At 46.5% G+C, this 23,387-nt stretch overlaps 1 protein-coding gene across 1 annotated transcript in view; it reads right to left on the bottom strand.

The window, feature by feature from the left end:
* Positions 1-23,387, bottom strand: part of SPRYD7 (SPRY domain containing 7) — a 503,469-nt gene that overhangs the window by 384,122 nt on the left and 95,960 nt on the right. The window contains exon 2 of the mRNA XM_069639108.1: positions 754-870. Coding sequence (XP_069495209.1) covers positions 754-870 — 117 coding nt within the window. The remainder of the gene's footprint in view (positions 1-753; positions 871-23,387) is intronic.

Here is a 23,387-nt window from a genome sequence, read left to right as displayed (position 1 = left end):
ATTGTAGCTATAATATTGGATATCATTAGTGCATTTATCTTGAGAGATTGGTTTGCGCTGTATAAAACCAAGGAGAAACCATCCTTTTAACACACATCCTCACACTGGACTGCTGTCCGAACCATCAGCTTTGCTATGCCGTAGCATTGACAATACCATTTAACTACAACGATTTTTTCAGTTTTGAAAACGAGCAGTGGCTGAAAGGTTCATATACAGACTGTATAAATACGTTTTATAGCCTCAGTCCTACCAGCTTTAATTTTGGCTGCATATTTTCCCTGTTAAATGAATTACAGGTCCCCCCCCATAACTTAATGACCAGTTTCTAGACTTGTAGTCGGGAGTACAAATTTTAAATTCTAAGCTACTAACCATGCATTAAAAGTCCCTTTCCCCCTCAGCACACAGCACAAAATGTCTTACTCGCCAACAACCTATTATCACTAGCAAATGGCTAGTTGGGAGTGCAAAGGTGATTTTGAGGCCTGCTTGTACTTGTACATCATTTTCTTTTTCAGTCACCCGCTCTGAAAGGACACCACTCCATCTAGGGAGCTGCCTCATTTAGGCCTAAAGCGTTTTGTTTAAATTGATGGTCAGTGAGGGTTGAGCCAAGAATATCGCTTCAATTTCCAGAGGTCGATAAAGAGGCCTCAGGCAACCACGCAAGGTGCGTAGCACTTAACATGTTACTGATAATAAGTACATTATACATAATGCAGAGATAAGATGAAGACTGATTTTACAAACCTGTTGATTGGATTTTAAATTCAAAGTAGCTCTTGTTCTGATGCAAAGGAGCATTGGCTAAGCAAGCACCAGTGCCGCATATTCTTCTTCCATTTTTCACAATGACAACATCAGTTCCTGACACAGAAAAAAAGCAAGGTTATTCACCATTTATTTCATTAATCAAATTACTATTCAATATAACATTCCTGCAAACCGCAGCATTTCAAAGAGTACAAACGATTCCAGTACCTCAGCGTACCTTGCTCGAATGGTCTACATCATATGTCAGCAATTGCGCCATAAACAAACTGACAGTTTACAGGACGTTTCCTTGTCAATTTCCAGGTTTGATGCTTGAAACAAACTTTGCCCTGCTTGCAAAGGTGCCACAAGCAGCTGCTTAATATTGCCTTGGCTTAGAACCAGAACCTTAGCTTGTTGTCACTGAATCCAGAAATACCTCCAGTATAGTTGCTTTCAACAGTGCAGCACACTGGCCGCTAGAATGAAGACTACCCAGGCGATTAGCGCAGGTAGTCTTGATTCTATTAAAGACACAGGTGTGAGCATTATGCATATACTTTAATTGCCACTATCCAGCAGCCCAGGAAAAAATGTCTTAGAAAAAATGTTAGCAATGTTGAAAAGTTTGTTGCAACTGAATCCAATCCACTGGAAACTATTCGAAAAACGCTTTCCCATCAGGCTTTTCCCGTTTCAGTAGTTTCCATCTCCAACATCCAACCTAAAAGGAACCTACAGACTTCCCTATGTCATGTCCCTATGGGCCTTCCTCTTCTTTTTGACAACTTGAACCACCAACCAAAAACCAATCCACACTAAAGTCAACAAACAATCCCAAAACAGGCAATCCACACCAACCGGCCGCTCGTCTCACTGACTCCGCCACTCCGGCTGAATTACTGTACTACGCCCTCCCATGGAGCTTTCTGGTTATCTTCTAAAACAAAGAAATGCACCATTAGGGTGGGAAATACGTCAGGAAACATCTCACTGCTATCCCGGTTACCCCCCGTATTTCACTTGGCGGAATAATGCTCACCTCTGTCTTTAATAGAATCAAGACTACCTGCGCTATACTGTCAAGATGCTTGTTCAAAGTTACTTACCACCGGTGCTGCCAGTGCAGATAACGGCTTAAAGTAAAAAGTCTAGAATGTGCAGTCACTTGACCAATCCGCTGCTCTGAGAATGTCTTGCAGAGAGACTGAACTGTAAACTCCCTGAATGCCATGGCTCCCCTCAAAGAATGCGTTCCAAAAACAGAGGGATCGATTCCCGCAAGCTCCAATACTTCTCGAACCCATCTGGCTATCGTTGCCACCACCACCGCTTGGAAAGGCTTCCTACGTGCAATAAGCAACAGCAATACACCCTGCGGTCTACCTGACAGTGATGCACGCTCATACTCTGATACACTGCGCTACACATAGCTTGGCATTATGTGGTAAGTACTGGCAATGTTAAATGTCATGCGATCCAGATAGAAGATCTTCCTGTTATTCTCTAGGGCCCACGTCATCGGACACTCGTCTGCATGACACTAGACATAGCAACATAGCTAGCTTCCCTGACAGCTGATCATTGCTTGGCCATCGTGTGAACAAGCCCAGGACCTTGTTCACATCCCACAATGTGGTATATTTTGCGGTAAGCGGCTTAACCATCTTAACTCCTTTAAGCAGCCAGACCACCACTGGATGCTCACCCACGGGGCGCCGTCCACTGGCTCGTGGCTGGCGGAGATTGGTGGACCCATAAACCCCCTATTGTCCGGAATGCTTTCCCTTCCTCTGATGACACCTGAAAATTAAAGCACTTGCACTACAGGGGCCGAAACGGGATGTACACCCTGCTGCCGGCACCACTTTTCCCACTGTTGGCATGCAGCACTATAGCTCCTGAGTGTGGAGGGGGCCCAAGATTTCCTGATGAATACGCCAACTTGTTCCGAAATCCCTGGCATATTCCATTGTCACCCGAAACTCTGCACGCCAGCAGCCGGAAGCTCTGGGCCCGAATCAGAGCATGCGGATGCCCTTCTGGATCGGAGAGCAGGTCCTCCCGCAATGGAATCCTCCTCAGGAAATCCAAGGAAAGTTCCATCAGAACTGGAAATCACGCTTGCGATTGCCACTCCAGTGCTATCACTACCACCTCCCCTTTCTCCCTGGGCATCTTCGCCAGGGTCCTGGCCATCATAAATTGGGGAAAGGCAGAGTGCCTGTGACCGGACCAACTCTGGAGAAAAGCGTCCGTTGTTTCCGAACCTGGGTGAAGTCTGAAGTACATGATGCAAATGGGTCCGTATGGAGAGGACCCCACAGATCCTGAATCCACAGAAAGGTTTCTCTCTGTAGCCTCCAGTTGCTGGGGTCAGTCAGGTAGCAAGAGTTCCAATCTGCCACCACGTTTTGCGCCCCGGCAGGTATTTCAACCGCAATGCACACCTGGTTCCTTAGGCAATAGTGCCAGAAGTCCTTCGCTAGCTACGCTAGCATCCTCGATCTGGTTCCCCCAGGTGATTGATTTATCGGACCGCTGATATGTTGTCCATACGAAGAAGTATGCAACACATCACTCAGTCTTTTGTCAGTGCTTGGACTGAGAAGGATCCAGCTAGAAGTTCCAGGCAGCTGATGTGCAGGTCTAATTCCTCCTGCGACCATCTCCCTCCTTGTCTCTAGCTGTCCCCACCTTGCTGCCCAGCCTGACCTGCTTGCATCTGATTATATAACCAGGTCGGGGGCGTCTCCAAAAATGGCACACCATTCCAGGCTTCCATGTTGTGGAGCCACCACACCAATTCTGCTTGAGCTTTGCCGTCTAAGAGGACAGGTTGGTGGACTGCAGCCCTCACTGTAAATGCCATAATTGGCGTTTATGTTCTTTATTCAGAGAATGTCTGCTTTCCACCCAGTTAAATGTCATGTTGAAAATTCTAAGTAGTTACATTTTCTCCACAAACCATGCATTCATTAAAAGGTGGCTCTCGAAGGTCTATCACATGCTAATCTCAGCAGAAATTTCTTTGGATTTATTATATAACCCAGATAAAGCCAAATCCAAATTATTTGATTCAGATTGGATAGAAACGAGACCATTAGGTCTTCTGTACAAAGATACAGCGGGGTGTCGCTTTCCACATAAAAAATTGCAAACTTTGCCCCCATATTTGGTGCACTGCCCTTCTCACAAGCTACGTAATGACATGTTAAGATTGCATTTTGACCTATGGATCACTAGAGACATCCAAGCTAAACGCAAACTTTTCCAGTCTCCGACAATATCTGTCGATTTTGCTTAGTGTTGGACACTCGAGAAACCCTAGTACATATCATCACAGAATGTTGTGTACTCCGATCAGCAAGAGAAATCCATTTTGCAAGACACTGCAAGTACTTGACTCTCGCAGATCCACAGAACTGTTGGTCATTAATCCTGAGGTCAACCTCTTCAAATTGAAACTGTTAACTTTTTATCGAGTTTAAAATTGGAGGTTATGGAAGAAATGCGACATTCCCATTTGTTCCGAAATAAGCTGTTTAAATTTATGTGTCTTCATGGTAATGGTTGCTAAGGAACAAGTTACTTACCTGTAACTGTTGTTCTCCAGCATGGGTCTGGCATGGATTCACATGCTCATGAATATTCCCCGTCGTCAGGCCAGGAATACTCGGTATATAAAAAAAAAAATCAGTATCAGTTTCGTTTCTGATCTGTCTTTCTTAGTAGTAACCAATCACTGGTCTCTGGGTCATACTGCCCCCAGCCAATGACTGCCCTCTCCCTAAGCCCCGCCTCTGGCAGCCATCCTCAGATTTGGTAGCACGTTAAGTGGCAGTATGACCAAGTGAAGAGCCGCAGAGGGGTAGGCGGGAGGGTTCGCATGTGAATCCATGCCAGACCCATGCAGGAGAACAACAGTTACAGGTAAGTAACTTGTTCCTTCTCCAGCATGGGGTCTGGCATGGATTCACATGCTCATGAATAAGAGAATACATAGCAGTACACACATGCACAACCACGGGAGGTGGCAACAGGCTCAACATTAAGCAATACAACAACTCAACATTAAGCATCTCTTACCTCCTCACCAGGCTCACCTTAGGTGAACAGGTTGCGCAGCACTGCTTGGCCGACCCTGGACTCCTCCCTGGAGTCCCGATCGACACAGTAGAATCTTGTGACGGTGTGCGTCGACCTCCACGTCGCAGCCCTGCAGATGTCTAGCAGGGGCACACCAGACAGGAACGCCGTGGTAGCAGCGATCGCTCTGGTCGACCGGGCAGCGGTCAGTTCGCCAACCGGTGACAGTGCATGATGCAGCCGGAGAGCCATCTGGAAATGGAAGTCTTCGAGAGAGCCTTCCCTTGACTCACAGTCCCAAAGTTCACAAACAGCTGTGACGTCTTCCGAAAACTCTTCGTGCGGTCCACGTAGAACTTCAGCGCTCTAGCTACATCCAGCGAGTGCAAAGTCCTCTCGGCCGGCGACAAAGGCGACGGGAAGAAAACTGGCAACACCAAGGGCTCGTTGAGGTGGAAGTCCGACGGCACCTTGGGCATAAAGGAGGGGTGCGTCCTCAGCACCACCCTCACGTCATGAAAAGTCAAGTATGGAGGCTTGCAAGTTAGGGCCTGGATCTCTCCCACTCGTCGTGCGGAGGTGATGGCCATGAAGAAAGCGGTCTTCCATGACAGGAACTTCAGAGGCGCCGAATGCATAGGCTCGAATGGGCCCCCCCCATGAGCCTGGTCAGCACCACATTAAGCTCCCATGCCGGGGCAGGAGCCTTCACCGGCGGAAATGATCGGAATAGTCCCTTCATGAATTCCTTTACCAGGCGATGAGACCACAAGGACGCCCGTCTCGCAGTCCTGGTATATCGGGAGATTGCAGCCAGATGCATTTTGATGGAGGCGTGAGCCAGTCCAGCTTTGGCCAGCGACAGTAGGTACGGCAGTACTTGATGGGCCGTAATCCGCAGAGGGTTAATCTTCTGTGCACGGCACCAGACAGAGAACCTCTTCCATTTATGTCCGTAGCACTTGAGAGTTGAGGACGCCCTGGCCTTTGCAAGAACCTCTCTGCAGTCGGCCGGGATGTCGTACCCTCCAAAACTCTAGTGCTGCAGGAGCCAGGCCTGCAAGTTCAGTGACTCCGGGTTGTGGTGAAGAATGGCGCCTCCTTCTCTGGAGAGAAGGTCTGCGTCCGTCGGCAGCTTGACTAGTGTGGACATTGACAAGTCCAGAAGGTCCGGGAACCAGATCTGCCTCGGCCACGCCGGTGCGACGAGGATCATCCTGCACCAGGACCTCTTGAGCTGGTTGATGAGCCAGAGCAGCAACAGCAGCGGAGGGAATGCATAAATAAATAGGCCGTCCCAGGGGAACGAGAAAGCATCGCCCATGCTCCTCGGCTGGGGGAACCTGCTTGTGAACCTCCGGCACTTGGAATTCGTCGCCGTCGCGAAGAGATCGATTTGGGGTTCGCCCCATCGTCGGAAGAGTCGATCCACTTTATCCTGGCGTAGTTCCCACTCGTGGCACGAGCGCAGCTCTCTGCTGAGTGAGTCGGCGATCGTGTTTTTTATTCCTGCCAGATGAAGAGGCACCAGAAACATCCGTTGGCCGACGGCCAATGACACAGATCCTGGGCTTCCTTGGATAGGGCTGGGGACCTGGTTCCGCCCTGCTTCCGGATGTAGAACATCGTGGTGGTGTTGTCGGTGAAGATCCTCACCACCTTGCCCTTGAGGGATGGGAGAAAGGACCTGAGGGCCCAGAATACTGCGCGGAGCTCCAAAATGTTGATGTGGAGTGACTTCTCCTCTGGGAGCCAAAGGCCTCTCGCGTGAAGATCTCCGTAGTGTGCTCCCCAACCTTCCAGGGAGGCGTCCGTCATCACCGTCACCTGGTGAGCTGGGATCTGAAAGTCTGTGCCCGCCGACAGATGGGAGCGGGTACCCCACCACCGGATCGCCCGACGGAATGTCTCGTTGAGGGATCCTGTCCTCGAAGCTGCCCGTCAACTGGACCCAGCGGGCGTCGAGGAACTCTTGTAAGGGGCGCATCCGAAGCCTGCAAAGGCGCACCAGATAAATGCAGGAGGACATCATCCCGAGGAGGGACTTGATAGATCTTACCCTGGCCATGTCCGTGGCCAGCAGATGCTGCACCTTGCCCAGAATGGTCCTGGTCTTTTCCTCCGACGGCGAGGCCAGCCGTGCCACTGTGTCGAGCTTGGCTCCCAGAAACAGGGCGACTTGCGACGGAACCAGGTGGGATTTTGGAAAGTTGATGGAGAATCCCAGGTCCGTGAGCAGCTGGACAGTCTTCGCAGTGTGCTCCACGGCGAGCTCCCTCGTCCTTGCCCGGATGAGCCAGTCGTCCAGGTAGCGGTAGACGAGGGTCCCCTGTAGGCGCAGCCGCGCCGCCACCGGTGCGAGGCACTTGGTGAACACCCTGGGTGCCGACTTCAATCCGAACGGGAGGGCCTTGAACTGGTAGTGCCGCCCTTCGACCACGAACCTGAGGAACTTTCGGTGTCTCTTTAGAATGGGGATGTGGAAGTACGCATCCTCCAAGTTCAACGACGACAGGAAATCGCCCTCCTCCAGCTGTCCCAGCACGTGCTGGAGGGTGACCATACGGAACTTCTGCGCCTTGATGTACTTGTTCAGTCGTCGTAGGTCCAGGATGGGGTGCCATCCTCCTGTCTTTTTTACGAGGAAGTACCTTGAGTAAACTCCGGAGCCCCGAAGCCTCTTTGGGACGAGCTCGATGGCACCCTTCTTGAGCATCGCCCTTACTTCCAACAGTAGTTGAGGGACGCGATTTTCCTTCCTGGCCACGGGTGGAACGCGAGGGCACCACTTCTGAAACTCGAGGGCGTGCCCTTGGGCCAGGGCGTCCAGCACCCAACGGTCGGTGGAGATGGACTGCCACACGCTGACGAACCTCGCCAGCCGGCCTCCCACCAGGGTGCTTCGGCGGGGGCCCGACCCCACGGTCGGTTCAATCTTGTTTGGAGGCCGCCTTGCCTCCTTGACCTCCCTGTCTACGACGACGGGCACCACCTGGCTTGCCGCGTCCCCTGTAGGCTTCCTGGGACGAAGATCTTGCCGCTTGGCGGTACGTGGAGGAGCCACTGCCGGATCCCTTGGAGGCACCTTGTCTGCCTCCGGAGCTCCGAAAGGACAGCCATCGTTGTTGGAGCACTCCCAGTGCCCGGGCAGTCTCTGTGTCGTCTTGATGGCCTGAAGGGACTCATCAACCGCCTTCCCAAACAGGTTGTTGCCGTCGAAGGGCATGTCCAAAACCTTGGCTTGTACGTCCTGGCGGAAATCCGTGGCCTTGAGCCATCCTCGTCGTCTCAAGCAAACGCTGTTGCCCAACTGACGGAAACAGGTGTCGGCGATGTCTGTTGCCACCGTGATGGCGTGGTCCGAAGCAATCTCACCCTCCTGTAGGATTTCAAGGGCCTCAGCCCTTTTGGCGCCCGGAAGGAAGTCTAACAGAGGGGCGATTTTGAACCACAACTCCCTGTCGTAGCGGGCTACGATAGCCAGGGCGTTGGCCGCCTTGATAGTCGTTGCTGAGGATGAGATGATCCGTCGTCCCATCGTGTCCAACTTCCTGCCCTCGCTGTCCGGCGGGGAAGTTGATGTCGAGGCCGATGCCCCCCCAGCTTTCTTCTTTGCCGCCGCCGAGACGACCGAATCCGGGGTAGGTTGTGCCCGAAGGCACAAGGGGGCAGCATCGGGGACCCGGTACTTCTCGTATTGGTCCCTCTTTGCTGGCGCCGTGGGAGGGTTCTTGAGGAGGGTGAGCCCCTCATCCCAGATGTCATCAAGAAGCAGTACGGCGAGGACCGTCTTCCCGCCGGGGAGGATGCGCCATGCCTGGCAGCCAAGGAGCCCGACCGTTCGGTGTTTAGCCTTTTGTTGGGCCCCCGTCGCCGGGGCGCCCTCACAGGATTTAGAAGACCGCTCGGACTTCTTTTTCTTCTTCTCGCCCGACGGGTTCTTCCCTTCCAGCCAGTTGGCGAGACGGAGGTGGCGATCTTTCATGGTCCGCTCCGACATGTTCCCACAAAACGCACAGTCCTTCTCCGTTTGCGTCTTGTCCTCATGGAGACAGAGGCATAACGAATGCTCGTCCTCCTTGAAAACATTCTGAAGCTGGCATCCAGGGCAGGTCCTGAACAGCTTCCCGGGCGTCGAGCTTCCTTTCTCCTGGGCCATGTCCGGGGTAGGCCTCAGAACTTCTGGAATCCTCCAAAAGCGTAACTCGACGAAAACTTCACCCTTGAGGGGCATAGAAAACTCTGAAACGGATCCCCGTTGATCGGATGTAGAAACGGTGGAGCTTGAGGCTCTATTTAACCGAAAAATGAGAAAAAACTCCTGAAAAAGCACGAAAACGCAGCAAAAGCTCGAGAGCTACAGCACGAGGACTCCCAACACTTGAACGTGTGGTAAAAATCTGAGGATGGCTGCCAGAGGCGGGGCTTAGGGAAAGGGCAGACATTGGCTGGGGGCAGTATGACCCAGAGACCAGTGATTGGTCACTGCTAAGAAAGACAGATCAGAAACGAAACTGATACTGATTTTTTTCTATACCGAGGATTCCCAGCCTGACGACGGGGAATATTCATGAGCATGTGAATCCATGCCAGTCCCCATGCTGGAGAAATTATTTTTATCCATTTCATTTTATTTTGCTTTTCATTGTTGTGTATATTTTGTGATTTATTTGATATATGTAAATTATGTGTTTTATATTTGAAACGTTGATTAAATTCAACCAATACAAATAATAATAAAAATAAAAAAAATGCCAGATCTTTAACATCTGCAGAGCACTGTAATGTAACGGGTGGGGGAAGATGGCTTGTATTGAGGAAGCCAGAAGTCCCACTACTCTGGCTAGATTCAGAAGTTATATAACCTGCTTCTGAAGAGCCCCTCTCAGCTCTTTGATAGCTCTGAGTTTGGGAGCTCTACCGTCGCCTTGGTATTGTCTTCAATGAAACCCAGAAACTCCATGCGTCTGCTGGGTACTAGGTCCAACTTCTCTCGGTTTATCAAGATCCCTAGCGATGATCGGAGAGAGGTTGCCCACTGGCACTTGCTCGAGCATCAGCTCTTTGTCCGGGCCCAGGAAAAGAATGTTGTCTAAATACACTATTATCCTTATTCTTTGTTCGTGAATTGCCGCAGCGACTGGCCTCATGAGCTTGGTGAATGCCCAGGGAGTTGAAGATAGCCTGAAAGGCAGACACTTGAACAGCCATACCTGCCCCTTCCACAGAAAGCGTAAGAAGAGACGATGCTCGTCCGCGGCTCAGACTGAGATATGCATCTTTGAGGTCTAGTCTCATGAGCCATTCCCTCATGAGCCATTCCGCCATTCCCTCCTTTCTCAGGATGTCTCGGAGGAGGTGCATCCCCCTCCATCTTGAAATGCCGGTACAAGAGCCAGCTGTTGAGTCCCTTGAAATTTATCTCACTTCACCCTTCGTCTGGACCAGCAACATATTGCTGAATTATTCCTGCTTTTGGTGAAAACCCTGCTCTACAGCCCCTTTCACTCTGAGCTGTTCCAGCTCTGCTTCCAATAATAGCACCTCTGAATGTGACGTACACATCAGCTGTGGTGGTTGCGACCATCTCGGGAACCCTGATGTCTGCAATACCCAGGCATCGCCCGATATTTTGTGCACTTTTCTATGCACCGACTTGTTCTTCCACCCCACTGGAGGGTACACATGCGTAATCGTTCTCACCTGTTCCTGCACCTTGGTGGCGGTCGAAACCTCTACCTCAACAATCTCTGGGCCCTCTCCCCCAGGAGGTGTCCTGTTGTCTGTTTGCCCATTTGAATTCTCCACAGGATCAGAGTTAAGGAAACTACCACCTATTGAAGCTCACCGTGTATAGGAACAGTGAAGCCCCTACCCTGAAGATGGATCTTTGATCCGAAACGCATTGGTCATTTGTTAAATTCATAAAGGGCTTCCCTGGAGGGAGTTGACCACTCCATGAGCCAAATGTCTCTAATAAATTCTGTAAAAACCGGAACAATTATGTTTTTATTATCATGCTCGCTATATGCTTGATGTTTTGATGTATTATTGTAATAGACAATCGTGTTGGAAATTTGATAAGTGTTTAAGATTAGAGAATTAAAATGAAATGATTCTGTAACTATTGATCTGTGTACTGGTTCTAGTGAAATACATACTGTTCATTTAAAGATTTGCAGCAAATTATACAAAATAACCATTCCTATTCAGTAAGAAATTCATGAATTTATAAGTACAAATCCAAGCCCCTAAGGGCTAAAAGTTTACTCGAGTATCAACGAATCAACACTGAAACTTAGGTTCCACTAGGAGTGCATTTGGGCTTACTGGGTAGTAATACACAGTTCTGGTTTTGTACAATTGTATGCCCCAAGTGGCCTTGTGACGTTAGCCCGCCTGCACCTGAAACAATTGTATACTCGATTAAATTTTGGAAGATAGATACCCTTAAGTCTGATACACATTATCGTAGTAAGAAATAGCTGTGCAACCCTACACCACAAATTCGGTTTTGTTCCTGCGGCAAGTATGCCATACCGTTGCCTCTCACCCGTCTGACATGGGGCGGCGTCTCCGCACAAGCAAAATTGCTCGCAGACCAGGCCCACGTCGTCCGGTTAATCAGCGCGCACTACCTTGTGTGTGCACTTGCCACAGAGCCAGCTCGCTGCCATCACCGCCAACGCAGCAGCCAGGCTGGCTGTTAAGTCAATAATACAATGCTGCAAACCCCTGACTGTCACATCTAACATTAATCAGATAACGCTGCAAACTCGCGCTGCCGTTCACAGACTAAATATACGCGTCAAGAGTAATTCTTAGCTCTTAATGTATGAAGCATGCTCGACAAGTGTACACATACTAACATTACAGTTATAGCTAGTAGCCAGTATATTAGCACAGTTTACGGGGAGCAAATCAGAGTAGCATTTATCTGCTGGAAGCAGCAAAAAGAAAAGGCAGCCACGCGGACAGGACACGACATAGTGAAGTCTGGAGGGTCCTTATTGGCTGGATGTTCAAGATGGAAATTACTGAAACAGGAAAAGCCCATGGGAAATCGTTTTTTCGTAGTTTCCAGTGGTTTGGATTGGTTAGAACTTTTTTTTTTAGAAATGTTGAAAAGTTTGTTACAAGACATTTTTTTCAAGTGTTTTAAAGGCTGCTGGATAGTGGCAATTAAAGAAGTATAAGCACAATGCTCGACTCCGGTGACACAGAAGGACTTTAAATAGCGGTTATACAACACAGCCAATTTTACAGTGCTAATTTTACCAGTTCAACTAAACTTATATCGACCTGTGTTTTCAGATTCTCGTCTTCTACAGATCACTGAACCATGTGCATTAGTGGACCTTTTATCAGCTTAATCCATACATTTTATTTCTAGCATATAAAATGGCTATAAATTAACACTTTAGAAGTAGGTACACATCAACTGCAATTTATAATTAGGCTGAGAAACTGGGATGGACACATAAAACAATGTACATGCAATTTAACAAACATTTCGGCTAGCAGCATCTTTTCAAAATCCGTATTTGACAGTATTCCAATGACAGAGGAGGAACCATCTCAAAAAAATAGTTTACTTTTTTGACCCGATTTCTTTTTTTCGTGCCAACTCCTGAATGAATGTTGTACCAACATGGTGGAAGAGCACTCATGCTCTGCCACTGCAGTTCCAGTCACTAAACCAGGTTACACGCTACCAGCCAGGCATAAAAAGTCACTTGCCCCTCAATTCTGTACATGCACTCAGCACACCGTTTTTCTTACCTGCAAGGGGTCAATTATCACTCGTTAATGGCAAGTGCACTTTTTGAGGCCTTCTTGAACCGTACTGTGAAGCCTCTCAGCCTTGCTGAGTCTATGGCTGATCCATGGGGACCTGCGCTTTAATTCATGTGTGGGTGTTGCCTGCTATGGGAGCAATGTTTCCCGTGACTCAAGGCGCACGTCTATTACAACAGTCACAAACTGTCACTTTATCCAAACTGCAGCTTCACCACTTAAAAGTAAAAGGAAACCTTTTCCAGGTAACGAGTAAAAGCCGCAAAGAGGATAAAAAATGTGGCACGCCGTACTGCCACTAGCTAGGTCGTGTGGCAGCATAGATTTATGTGAACTCGGATCGGAGGCTCTGCTGCTCGATTCTTAACTTTGGGTTTGCCGCTATAATTCCGTGTCATTTTGCATGTTCATCCAAGTGCTGGTGCTCAGTCATCGCCTCGCCTGGATGCCTCGACGGGTTTGCACCAAAAGATCAATATAACATTACGAACGCGAGTGTTGCTCGCATAGGTATTCAAGATCGACCCGAAAATAACGAACTGGGTGAACGGGGTCGCATGGGTGTCCCCTGCTACCGTAGTTCGGCATTTTTGGGTTCATGGGTTGTGGGGGTGTACCCTGCAAACATGGAAGAGAAAGCAGGTGTCAAATGCGCCATTTCTGAAAAACTGAAATTGCAAAATGCGGCACAGTGGGTTTAGTTGTTCCGAGCGTTTTGGAATTAATAATGATAACGTACATACCACTGTGCCAGGCTGGGCTTTTGTGGAGGGAGTCCTTATTATTTACTTTTTTTTATTTGATAAGTTTAGGTCTTCACTGGTCTAAGTTTAATGCATTCTTGTGTGACATTTTAGTGGTCAGGAAAGCCTTGGAAGTTGCGGAGGAGAGGGGATAAAAAGGGGTTTGTTTTTAACTACCGATTCAATGCTCTATTCAGGAAAGGTCAAAGATGGAGCCACAGAGGCTTACCGCAATTACATTTACGGCGTGGTTATAGGTCTCCTTTAATGTTGCTGTTTTGCAATCCAAGCAGTCTCAAGTGAGGTCACAAAGAGTGGTCTCCGAGTACCTGCGTTAATTAGGAATTCCTGTTTTTTTTTTAAACAAACTTTCTGTGAGCAAGGCTGGGCCATCTGAAGTTCAAAGCAAAGTGGATATTTGAAAGTCCCCTTTCTCATCTTCTTCCAGGGGAGAACTCCTATGAATAGGTGGGACAATCCTGTCTGCAAGGCTATCAACCTTAGCCTACAATTCTGGCAAATGTATTGGTGACAATGTTATATGGGGGGTGGGGGGTGGGGGGGAAGAATACTACAATCGACTGTATATGCCCCAAACCCTGAGGATGCCCTTTTGTCAATAAAATTGCTGTTTATAGGACAGCAAACTGATACCATACTGCTCGGCAAGGTGGTATGAGGTTGGCAGTCAAGTGCATCATCAATGGGAGTCTAGAAAGGACAGCCTTGTCCCATAGACCACATGGTACAGCTTAAAAAATCCTGAAATATATGTCTCAGTGTAACAGTATAAAACAGCGGCAATAGCTTGCCACAGAGCAAGGAGATTCCCATTTGCATTCACGCGAAGACTTGGGGTTTAACTTGCACAAAAACACATTGAACTGAAACCGAGGCAGGCCTTTGTCCCGACCTTGCGTCATCTGGTTGATTTACTGAGCGATGTCATATGGGAGTTTTTACCCCCATAATTTGAACTCAGTTCATTACAAAACAATAACTAAGAAAGCGTTTAAGGTCTCTATTTGAGTACTTTGCATGTCCACACATCGAGAGCTGAAGGTTCTCTGTTGCAGCATGGAAAGGTTGTAAAATTACATTGAAATCCTTTAAAGGAGGAAAATAACTTTACACTGGTTGAAAATCAATTAGCTAGAAAGAAGGGTGACCCGAGCGAAGAGTTACATTCAGCCTTAAAGAGAAGGCGAGTATCAGCCACTTTTACTCCCTAAAAATAGGCAAATCCTCCCAAAATATTAAAAGAGTAAAAATACTCCAAACAAAAAATAGGAAACACACACGCAGGACCTTGTGCCCCTTCTTTCACACACGGCTCCATGGATATGTTTGGACTACTAGTGCACTTACTACCACAGGAAGATGAAACTACTATTATTACTCACTTATAAGTAGAAGTAAACATGTACCTTTTTAATGTGTATGAATAACTAGGTACAAATGAATAATTATTATAAAAAGATTCCCGTTTTAAAGAAAACATGCCACCTACAGGCCAGCTACTACTCAGAAACCTTCCCATTCGCATGCCTCTTCAATTCATTTCCTCCACAGCGCCATCTGTGCTCTTTCTGCCTCTCCTATCATCTCCGTAGCTCGCCCCTACCCGCCCTCTCCTTCCCACACACGCTCACCCCTTCCCCGATTGGTTATAGCTTCAAGGAAGCCCTCTTAGCCGTGAATCCCAGGGCAGCCTTGCCCAGGCAGCTGGAGGAGGGCCAAAGGGCACCCCCTGGGCACGTCCTTCACCCATTTGCCTGTTCGCCCTGGGTCCCTCTGGCAAGCCAATACCCCAACTCCTGTCTACTGCAACAATCAGGTTAGGGACGATGAATTGTGTGCACAGCCAGTACTGCATATATTGACTCCTGCCACTGCATTGAATCTAGCTGCGCTCTTGACTTTAGCCACTGTATTGAATCTAGGTGTAATTTGAACCATGTCACTTGTAAACATAGCGTGCTCTTGAATTTAGCCATTATTAAAATCTAGGTGTAATTTGAAACCTACCATGTTTCAAATCTAGCTGCACTATTGGCTTTAGCCACTGCACTGAATCTAGGTGCAATTTGAACCATGCCACTATTTTGAACGTAGCTGCACCTTGAATCTAGCCTCCGTATTGAAACTAGGTGTACTTAAACCCAGCCACTATTTTGAATCTAGCTGTGCTCGTCTATTGCAAATCTAGCAGTATTTTGAATTCCGCCACTGTCTCAAATTTAGCTGTGGTCTTGTCTTTAGCCACCAAATTGAATTTAGGTGTATTTTGAAACATGCCAGGACACACGTACGTATCGCACTCCATGTCAATGGAAGATAGCCGCAAGCACAGCCACCCACACACATGGCTCTGCCATCATACACTACTTGAAGACACCACACGACACCTCTGCCGTTAGAACGCAGCTATGTCCCAAGACAAAAATTCGGTCTAGCTGGACACAAAATCAGTCTCCTGAACTAGCGCACACTCCTGAAAACCTCACAGCACCCATCCACAAGACAGCTCGACATCGGTTGCTAGCAGGGACCTGGCCACCCCTATCCTACCTTCGTATTGGCAAAAATGCACACACACACACATTCTAAACCCCTCCAACAAATCTTCCCATACACTGGACCTCGGACCTAGAGGGCGTTCACTTATAGCGCATTGAGGCCATATCAATGGGAAAAGGCGCTATACAAATGACAAATTACATTCCATAAAAAAGGGAATTATAAACACTATAAGACATCCAGCATTGGTAGAGCTCACTTCGATTGGCTTTATGTTCGATTGGTTTTTGTTCATATGCTGATCGCCCTCCTCAAAAATGGAATTCGGGACCATGACATTTCCCGAATTTGCCCATAAAAAAAATGAATAATGGCAGATGGACAATATATCGCAGATTTGTATTTCTTAATACAGAAATAGGAATTTTTCCAAAGTGTTGCATATTTCTTTTACAAAAGAACAGCATATGAAATGCATTTTCTGCAATATCTGGCCAAAATGACATTGCACCATTGCTTTGTTTATCACTGGTTTAGACAGTCTGGTCTTCCGCATATTTCTTTTTAAACAATTAATCAAAGCTTGGTAATCAAGCACGCATCTTTTAAATACAGACTTCTAACTAAATAGGGTTGAGGCTTAGTTACATTTCAAATGACCAGAATGGCCTGGTTGTGCGGTTACGCAGTTTTACTTAATTCTAATTCTAACTCCCCTCATTGGTGTTTGAGATCTGCTAAGAGTTCCTCAGTTGTGCACAGCTACATTGTCTTTATTGCGTCACTCGTTAATGCAGTCGAGATTGAAGTATGCACTCTGGCTAACTGAATTTGCACGTTTTCAGCCATTGGGATTACATGAAGTCTATGAGAGCTAAATTCTTAAGTAATGCGTTAGGTACAGTGTTACAGATAAAGTGTGAGTATTTTACTCCCTATTTTTTTTAAGTTGGGAGAAAAAAAGATTTTTTAAAAGGGATTTTTTAAAAAGTAAATCCTATTCTCAAAGGGAGTATTTTATAAGTGAGTAAAAAGGTTTTACCTGGAAAATGCAAAGGTTTTGTAATAAAATGTCTTTGCACTTAGTTATTCATGCACATTTAAAAGTTACAGTTTGTATTAATGATTAGTTTCCTTCTGTGGTACTACGTGCACTACTGGTCCAAACATATCCATGGCGCTGTGTGGGTGAAAACTGGGGCACAAGGTCCTACATGTCCGTTTCCTATTTTTTGTTGGGAGTATTTTTAATCCCCATTTATATTTTTGGGGAGTATTTGCCTATTTTTAGGGAGTAAAAGTGGCCAATACACCCTTCATCTGTAGGGATGGTTAGTTATGTACTTGTTTGAGATGGAGCTTAAAAAAAAAAAAAACACCTACAGGAGCTAGCTTTATTTTCTCGTCCATGTATGGCATACCAATTTTAGAGTGTTGGGGCAGAATCGGGTAGTCCAAGAAACCTTTTGCAAAATAGGTTCTGAATTTCCTGCACCTCGTCAGTCTGGTATATTCCCATTCTATACGGGGTCACAGATTTAACCTTCGCCTCATATACAATGAGAGGTAAACAGGTACAGCCCAACCTGCAGGCGTACCTCCTTCCCCCTCTTGTGATAACATGGGCAGAGGGCAGGTTATATTCTTCAGGAGAGATGCGAGCTAGAATAGCAGTCCAAACAACCATACTACTGCGATACCAAAATAAAAATGTCTTTCCAAGATTCTATACAAATAGGAGATTTGAACTTTAAAATATAGACAACTAATAAGAAATAAAAATAACAATAACCCACCCCTGTACGAGTGGCTAAACTGCCTACTGTAGTATTATTTAGCGTGTTTTGGGAATGCAGCCCCCATTGCATGGGATCAATGTATTGTTATAATCTTCAGCCCCACTGCATGGGTTCAATGTATTGCTATAATGTGGTACAGCAAGCCATGTGTTGCCAGGGTAACATATGGACAGGTATATGAAGACAGGCTACACATTGTAAAAGCACATCATTTTTCTCTCATTTAAAAGCACACAGTTTTCTATCATTTGAAATGCCTCTCTGGCAGGAGACACATTAGATACTTAATTAACTTAACTAACAAATACTAACACAATTTTAACTTATTAATATTATAATGTGTTCATGTGCAAAATGAGGCAGGCTGAGATTCATTTTAAAAGGGTGTGCAGATGTTTTTTTCTCTCTTTGCTCTGTCCACGGTCTTTGCAGGAAGCAAAAAATTCGAATAGCAGGAAATTATTTGATACAGTTTCTTACTGTAAAAGTGAGCTATTGTTTGAAGGAGGGTATGACTGCTTTAACAGAGGTTTCTTGGTGCATCTCGGGGAGAGAGAAAGGCAGTGGACATTTTGCAGAGCTTCAGGGAAGACTTGGCTGGAGTTGCTGTGGGGTTGCCTGGCTGAGAGGCGTCGCTCCAGTGCACTGCTGACCTTCAGAGACTGGGGATTCCAGTCAATTAGCACCGGCTTGAGGGCAAAAGATTGCAGATTGGAACTGCATGTCCTCTCCGAGTGCTCTAAAAAGAGAGCCCTGAGCCACTTATCGAAAGCGACCAGCCCGGAGATTTTGCATGCTGAACAGCTACAAATTGCTGGTAATGATCTCGTACAAAGTGAAGGAGCGGTGTGTGCATGAAATCTATTTCAGGCAGGCAGCGTAGCGATAGCTTCTATTGAAGAATCACTGTGTTTAAATGCCACATTCTAACATTGCCATCTAAATGCAAGTCCACTGATGCACTGTTCTTTTTATTGTTGAAAAGAATTTAATGAAATGCCTTGTGTTTTGCAATTGTTACTCTTCTGTTTATTCTAGAAAAGACTGCCTCGCAAAGCTGGTAATGTATGATCTTTGAAATGAAACTGGTATAAACCACAATCTGTGTAAAGGTTTTCTTTCTTGTTTCCGTTTTTCTCTGGTGCATTTAGCCCATATCACATGATAAAAGGGGAGGTTACTAGGTAATATATGTCAAGCATCCTATGTGGAAAAAGTTATATTATGAGCAATTATAAATGGCTGTGTGCGTGGTTCCACTCAGTGTATATGTGTGTGTGTGTGTGTGTGGCTTCTGAGTGGAACACAATCCGATAGTCTGCTGGGCGTACATGAATCAGCAGAGAGAGAGGCCTCTGGAAATAGTTCACTAATGTAAATAAATTGGTGATAATACCACAGGGGTTGTGAATACTATATGTGAAAATTGTGGTATCCATAAGATGTAGGCCTGAGGTCTCTCTTTTGATCACACAAACTGACTAAGCAAGGAAAAAGGGGTTCTGGATATTGGGGCCACAAATAAAACAAAGAAATTATGCTTCCTAAAAATACCACCAACGAAATGCACACCAACTAAATGTATCTGTGTACTGAAATAATGCATAGCCACTATACCACTATAATACCAAACCCAATCTGAATGAAAGGAGTGATTATTGCTAAATTATTTTGATTTTTGGCGGTAAGACAATACCGCTAGGCCCCAAATCTACACAAAATACCCAACATATTTATGGAGCGTTGCAGGCCGGGAAAGTGATCATAGCGCACCTGTGTCACACACCGCCATCTGTACATTAAAGGGAACCCATTTCATAATAGCAGTGTGTCACTAAAAAACGAATTTCAGAATGTCTCAAAGGGAAACCACATTCTCAGACCTAGTGCAATATTTACAGGCAAAGTTATTTGCACATGGGACGTGGTCATCGAATAGTACCTCAGAATGGCAGGACCGCATTCATGGTGAGGTGCAGAAAGAAAAACTAGACAATATTTTTGCAGAAGGCAGCATAATTCAGGTCTGCCTTCTAAGGCTATTAAATGCAGCCGATAAAAATGCAGAGAAAGACTGTTTGATACGGCTATGCGCCAAAATCTGGTTTATTTTGAATAGGTCCCTGCGAATGCAGGAAAATGATACCAAGCTAATTAACAGGTTAAAGACCGACTTAGATGGGGCAAGTAAGAAAGAGGAAATGTTAAGAACGGAATTGGATGTATGTCAAAAAGAAATCAGACCACAATTGTGACATAGACATCAGCTCCATCACGCCATGCCCTTGGACTGACCACTTCCTCATACACTTCTTTATCCCAATAAAACCGCCACCCAAACCCATGGCACCCATACCCTCAGCTACTACTAGATCAGCCAGACTCCTCACTAAAGAAAGAATACTCCCCGTCCTAGAGGCTGCATCAGCCTTGAGGCCTCCCTTCTCTACAGACCCGGTAGCACTAGTTGACACATACAATATAGTTATCAAAATGGCCATAGATGCCATTGCACCTCTAACCAAGAAAAAAGCCAAAATGCGGAAGCACTCCAACTCACGGTTCACCCAAGAGATACTAGACCTGAGATCCTTAAAACGAACGGCACTCACCACATGGAAAGCATGCCCGACTCAACCCACGCTAGAGGCCTACAAATCCCTTGCCGCCCGCTACAAAAAAGAAATCACATTAGCCAAAGCTGCATCATACAACTCCAGAATTACTAACGCTCATTCTGAGGCGAAGGAACTATTCGCTATCTACAAAGAACTCGCCTGCCCACCCACCAATACTCAGGAAACAGTCAAAGACGAAACATGGTGTAATAATATACAAACAGCCATGTTACTTAAAATAGACACACTCAAATAGAAAATAAAAAACCACCTCAGTGCCCTGCCTATGACCAAACCCCCACAAAGCCCAGCTCTCGCTCATGACAGCAAAGACTCTAAAGCCTTCTCCTTCAGACCAGTCACTGACTCAGAAGTCACAGCCATCATGGAACGCATCAAGCCCTCCTCATGCAAGGGCGACATTTGACCCGCAGCACTCAAAGAGTGCAGAGAACCACTAGCACCACTGATTACAGCCATCATTAATGCTCCTCTCTCCACCGGCATACTCCCCCCTGCTATCAAAGAAGCCTGGGTCCGCCCATTGCTCAAAAAACCTTCACTTGACCCGGACATGCCCAATAATTATAGACCCATAACAACCGTCCCATTCCTGCTTAAGATACTCGACAAAGCAGCATACCTTCAGATACAACAATTTCTGGAAGAAAACCACATGCTGGGCAAGAGGAAATCAGGTTTCCGGCCAAGGCATGGAACCGAAACCGCCCTACTCGACCTAAAAATGCAAATTGAACAAACCACAGACAAAGGCAAACCAGCGCTACTCTTGCTGCTTGACCTATCTGCAGCCTTCGATCTGGTAGATCACATGACCCTATGCAGACACCTCAAGGAGGCAGCTCACTTCTCACAGCAAGCTACCACATGGATCACCTCCTTCCTTGAGGGAAGGCTAATGAGGGTATTCTCAGACCAAGCATGCGCCACCCCCACACCCATCCATTGTGGGGCTCCGCAGGGTTCCTGCACGTCACCGACTCTACAACATTTTTACCCTCCCTCTTTTCAACGACCTCGATGATCACGGCATAACTTACACCAATTATGCCGATGATACGCAAGTACTACTCCCACTCACCGGCTCCCATGAACAGGATACTGCCAAGCTAAGTGAGATCTATGCCATCATCCAGTCCTGGATGGCGGCTAACGGCTTCTGTCTCAACGGAGACAAGACTGAAATACTCATAGTAGGTACCAAACACTCAATAAATTGGACAGCAAATACTCCTCCTTCCTCATAGACAACAATCCCATCACCACATCAAAAACAGCCAAAACACTGGGAGTACACATAGACTCCACCCTATCCATGTCACGACAAGTCAGCACCATCACATCTTCGGCAGCTCTTACCACCAGAATCATAAATGCTGTCAAACCTTCTCTCACCTCAAAACTGCCTGTCCATAGCCAGAGCCACAGTAGGGGCTAGATTGGACTACTGCAATGTCCTCTTCTTAGGCACCACAGCTAAGAACTTAAAGAAACTCCAATCCCCTCAGGGCAGCCCTCAGCATTCCAAAAAGGGAGCACATCTCCCAAGCCCGGAAAGACATCCATTGGCTCCCAGTCAGAGAGCGCATCCTATTCAAAGCCCTTTCCATTACACACGCCTGCCTAGCAAACACAGCACCTCCGTACCCCTCAGAAACCATTCGCCGCACCATTTCAGAAAGACCTACACGCACCCAACACTGCAACCTGCTCGCCATACCAACCTTTAAAAGAGCCAAAGCTGGAGGCGCCAGCTTTGCATTCTTCGCACCAAAAAATTGGAATGCACTACCACCAACACTCGGGAAAGAGACCTCACGCTCAGCCTTCCACAAGTTTCTGAAAACTTAACTATTCCACTAGGCCAGCCACCTTAGACACTTCAGACATACCTTACCTGACCTGTGGATTCCTCCATGTTAATTGCCCAATCCGTAACTGAAATGTATGTCTAAACTGCTGTATGCTCTTGTAACCCTATAAGCTATGCTCTTTGACTAAGCAAGTATCCTTAAAAGCGCCACGATGCCCTAGGGCCGATGCACGCTATACAAATGCAAATAAATAAATAAATAAAATAGAGAGATGGAAAGGTTCCAGTGCCTCGAGGCCCAAGTGAAAATGTTAGCTGAGCAAATAGGAAAGCTCTGTACAGCACAAAAACAGTCAAAGGAGGGGGCAGAAGGCCATAGCAATGATCGGGGGGCTTCTGAAAAGTGACTAAGTACTTATGATACCTGCAGTGCCAAAAAGACAGTTTGCTCTGATGTAATTTTGCATAATGACTCTGAGATGCCTAATGATTTTAAAGTGAAAATACCAGTAAATGAACATGTAACAGAAAATGCGAATACTTCCGAAAGAGAGGGACAGTTTAACCTAGAACTAAATCAAACATTGGAGATTTGTACAAATGAAATAGGAAAACCTGAAGATCCAAAAGAACAAAGACAGATTTAAGAAAAATGACTCATGCATGGGGAATACCAGTGAACCAGGAGCGAGTGTCAATGCTATAACTCCTTCCCTCGGCAATCAAAACAATGACCAAACATAGGCAAGAAAAAGAAATGCTCAAAGAGGGTACAGGTCAATCACCTGAAGAATTCTTTGAACCACATATTTTTGAAGAGGTTAAAAGGGCTGGAACCATACTGAATAATCACAAATGCACAGAATTAGACAATGACAAATTGCCAAACGATGTTGTTACACATGTTCAGTTGGAGGGTTGTAGTGTGACCTCTGATGATACCTGGATGGATGGACGAACGGTGGCCACACTCCAAAAAACCTCTGAACATGGGGAAATGAATAAAGTCTCTCACACAGGAATGAGCAAAAAGGAGGGAAAAATGTCTTTCCATTTACCAATGTGCTTAGCCAAAAGAGAAAAAGGCTTGAGAAAGGTGAGCCCTGAAATCAGTAAGAATTTGCATTTCTTATGTGTGCTAGAGGAAATGGAAGACAGGTATTATGCTCCCATCACTGTAGAAGAAAAATGCCATACATTTGCAATGATTGACACTGGCGCACAGGCCACA

Source organism: Ambystoma mexicanum, chromosome 7q (genome assembly GCF_040938575.1).
Source record: "Ambystoma mexicanum isolate Mex_15411 chromosome 7q, UKY_AmexF1_1, whole genome shotgun sequence".
Classification (NCBI taxonomy): Eukaryota; Metazoa; Chordata; class Amphibia; order Caudata; family Ambystomatidae; genus Ambystoma; species Ambystoma mexicanum.
The sequence above is the reverse complement of the archived record's forward strand: the minus strand, read 5'-3'. Positions and strand labels throughout refer to the sequence as shown.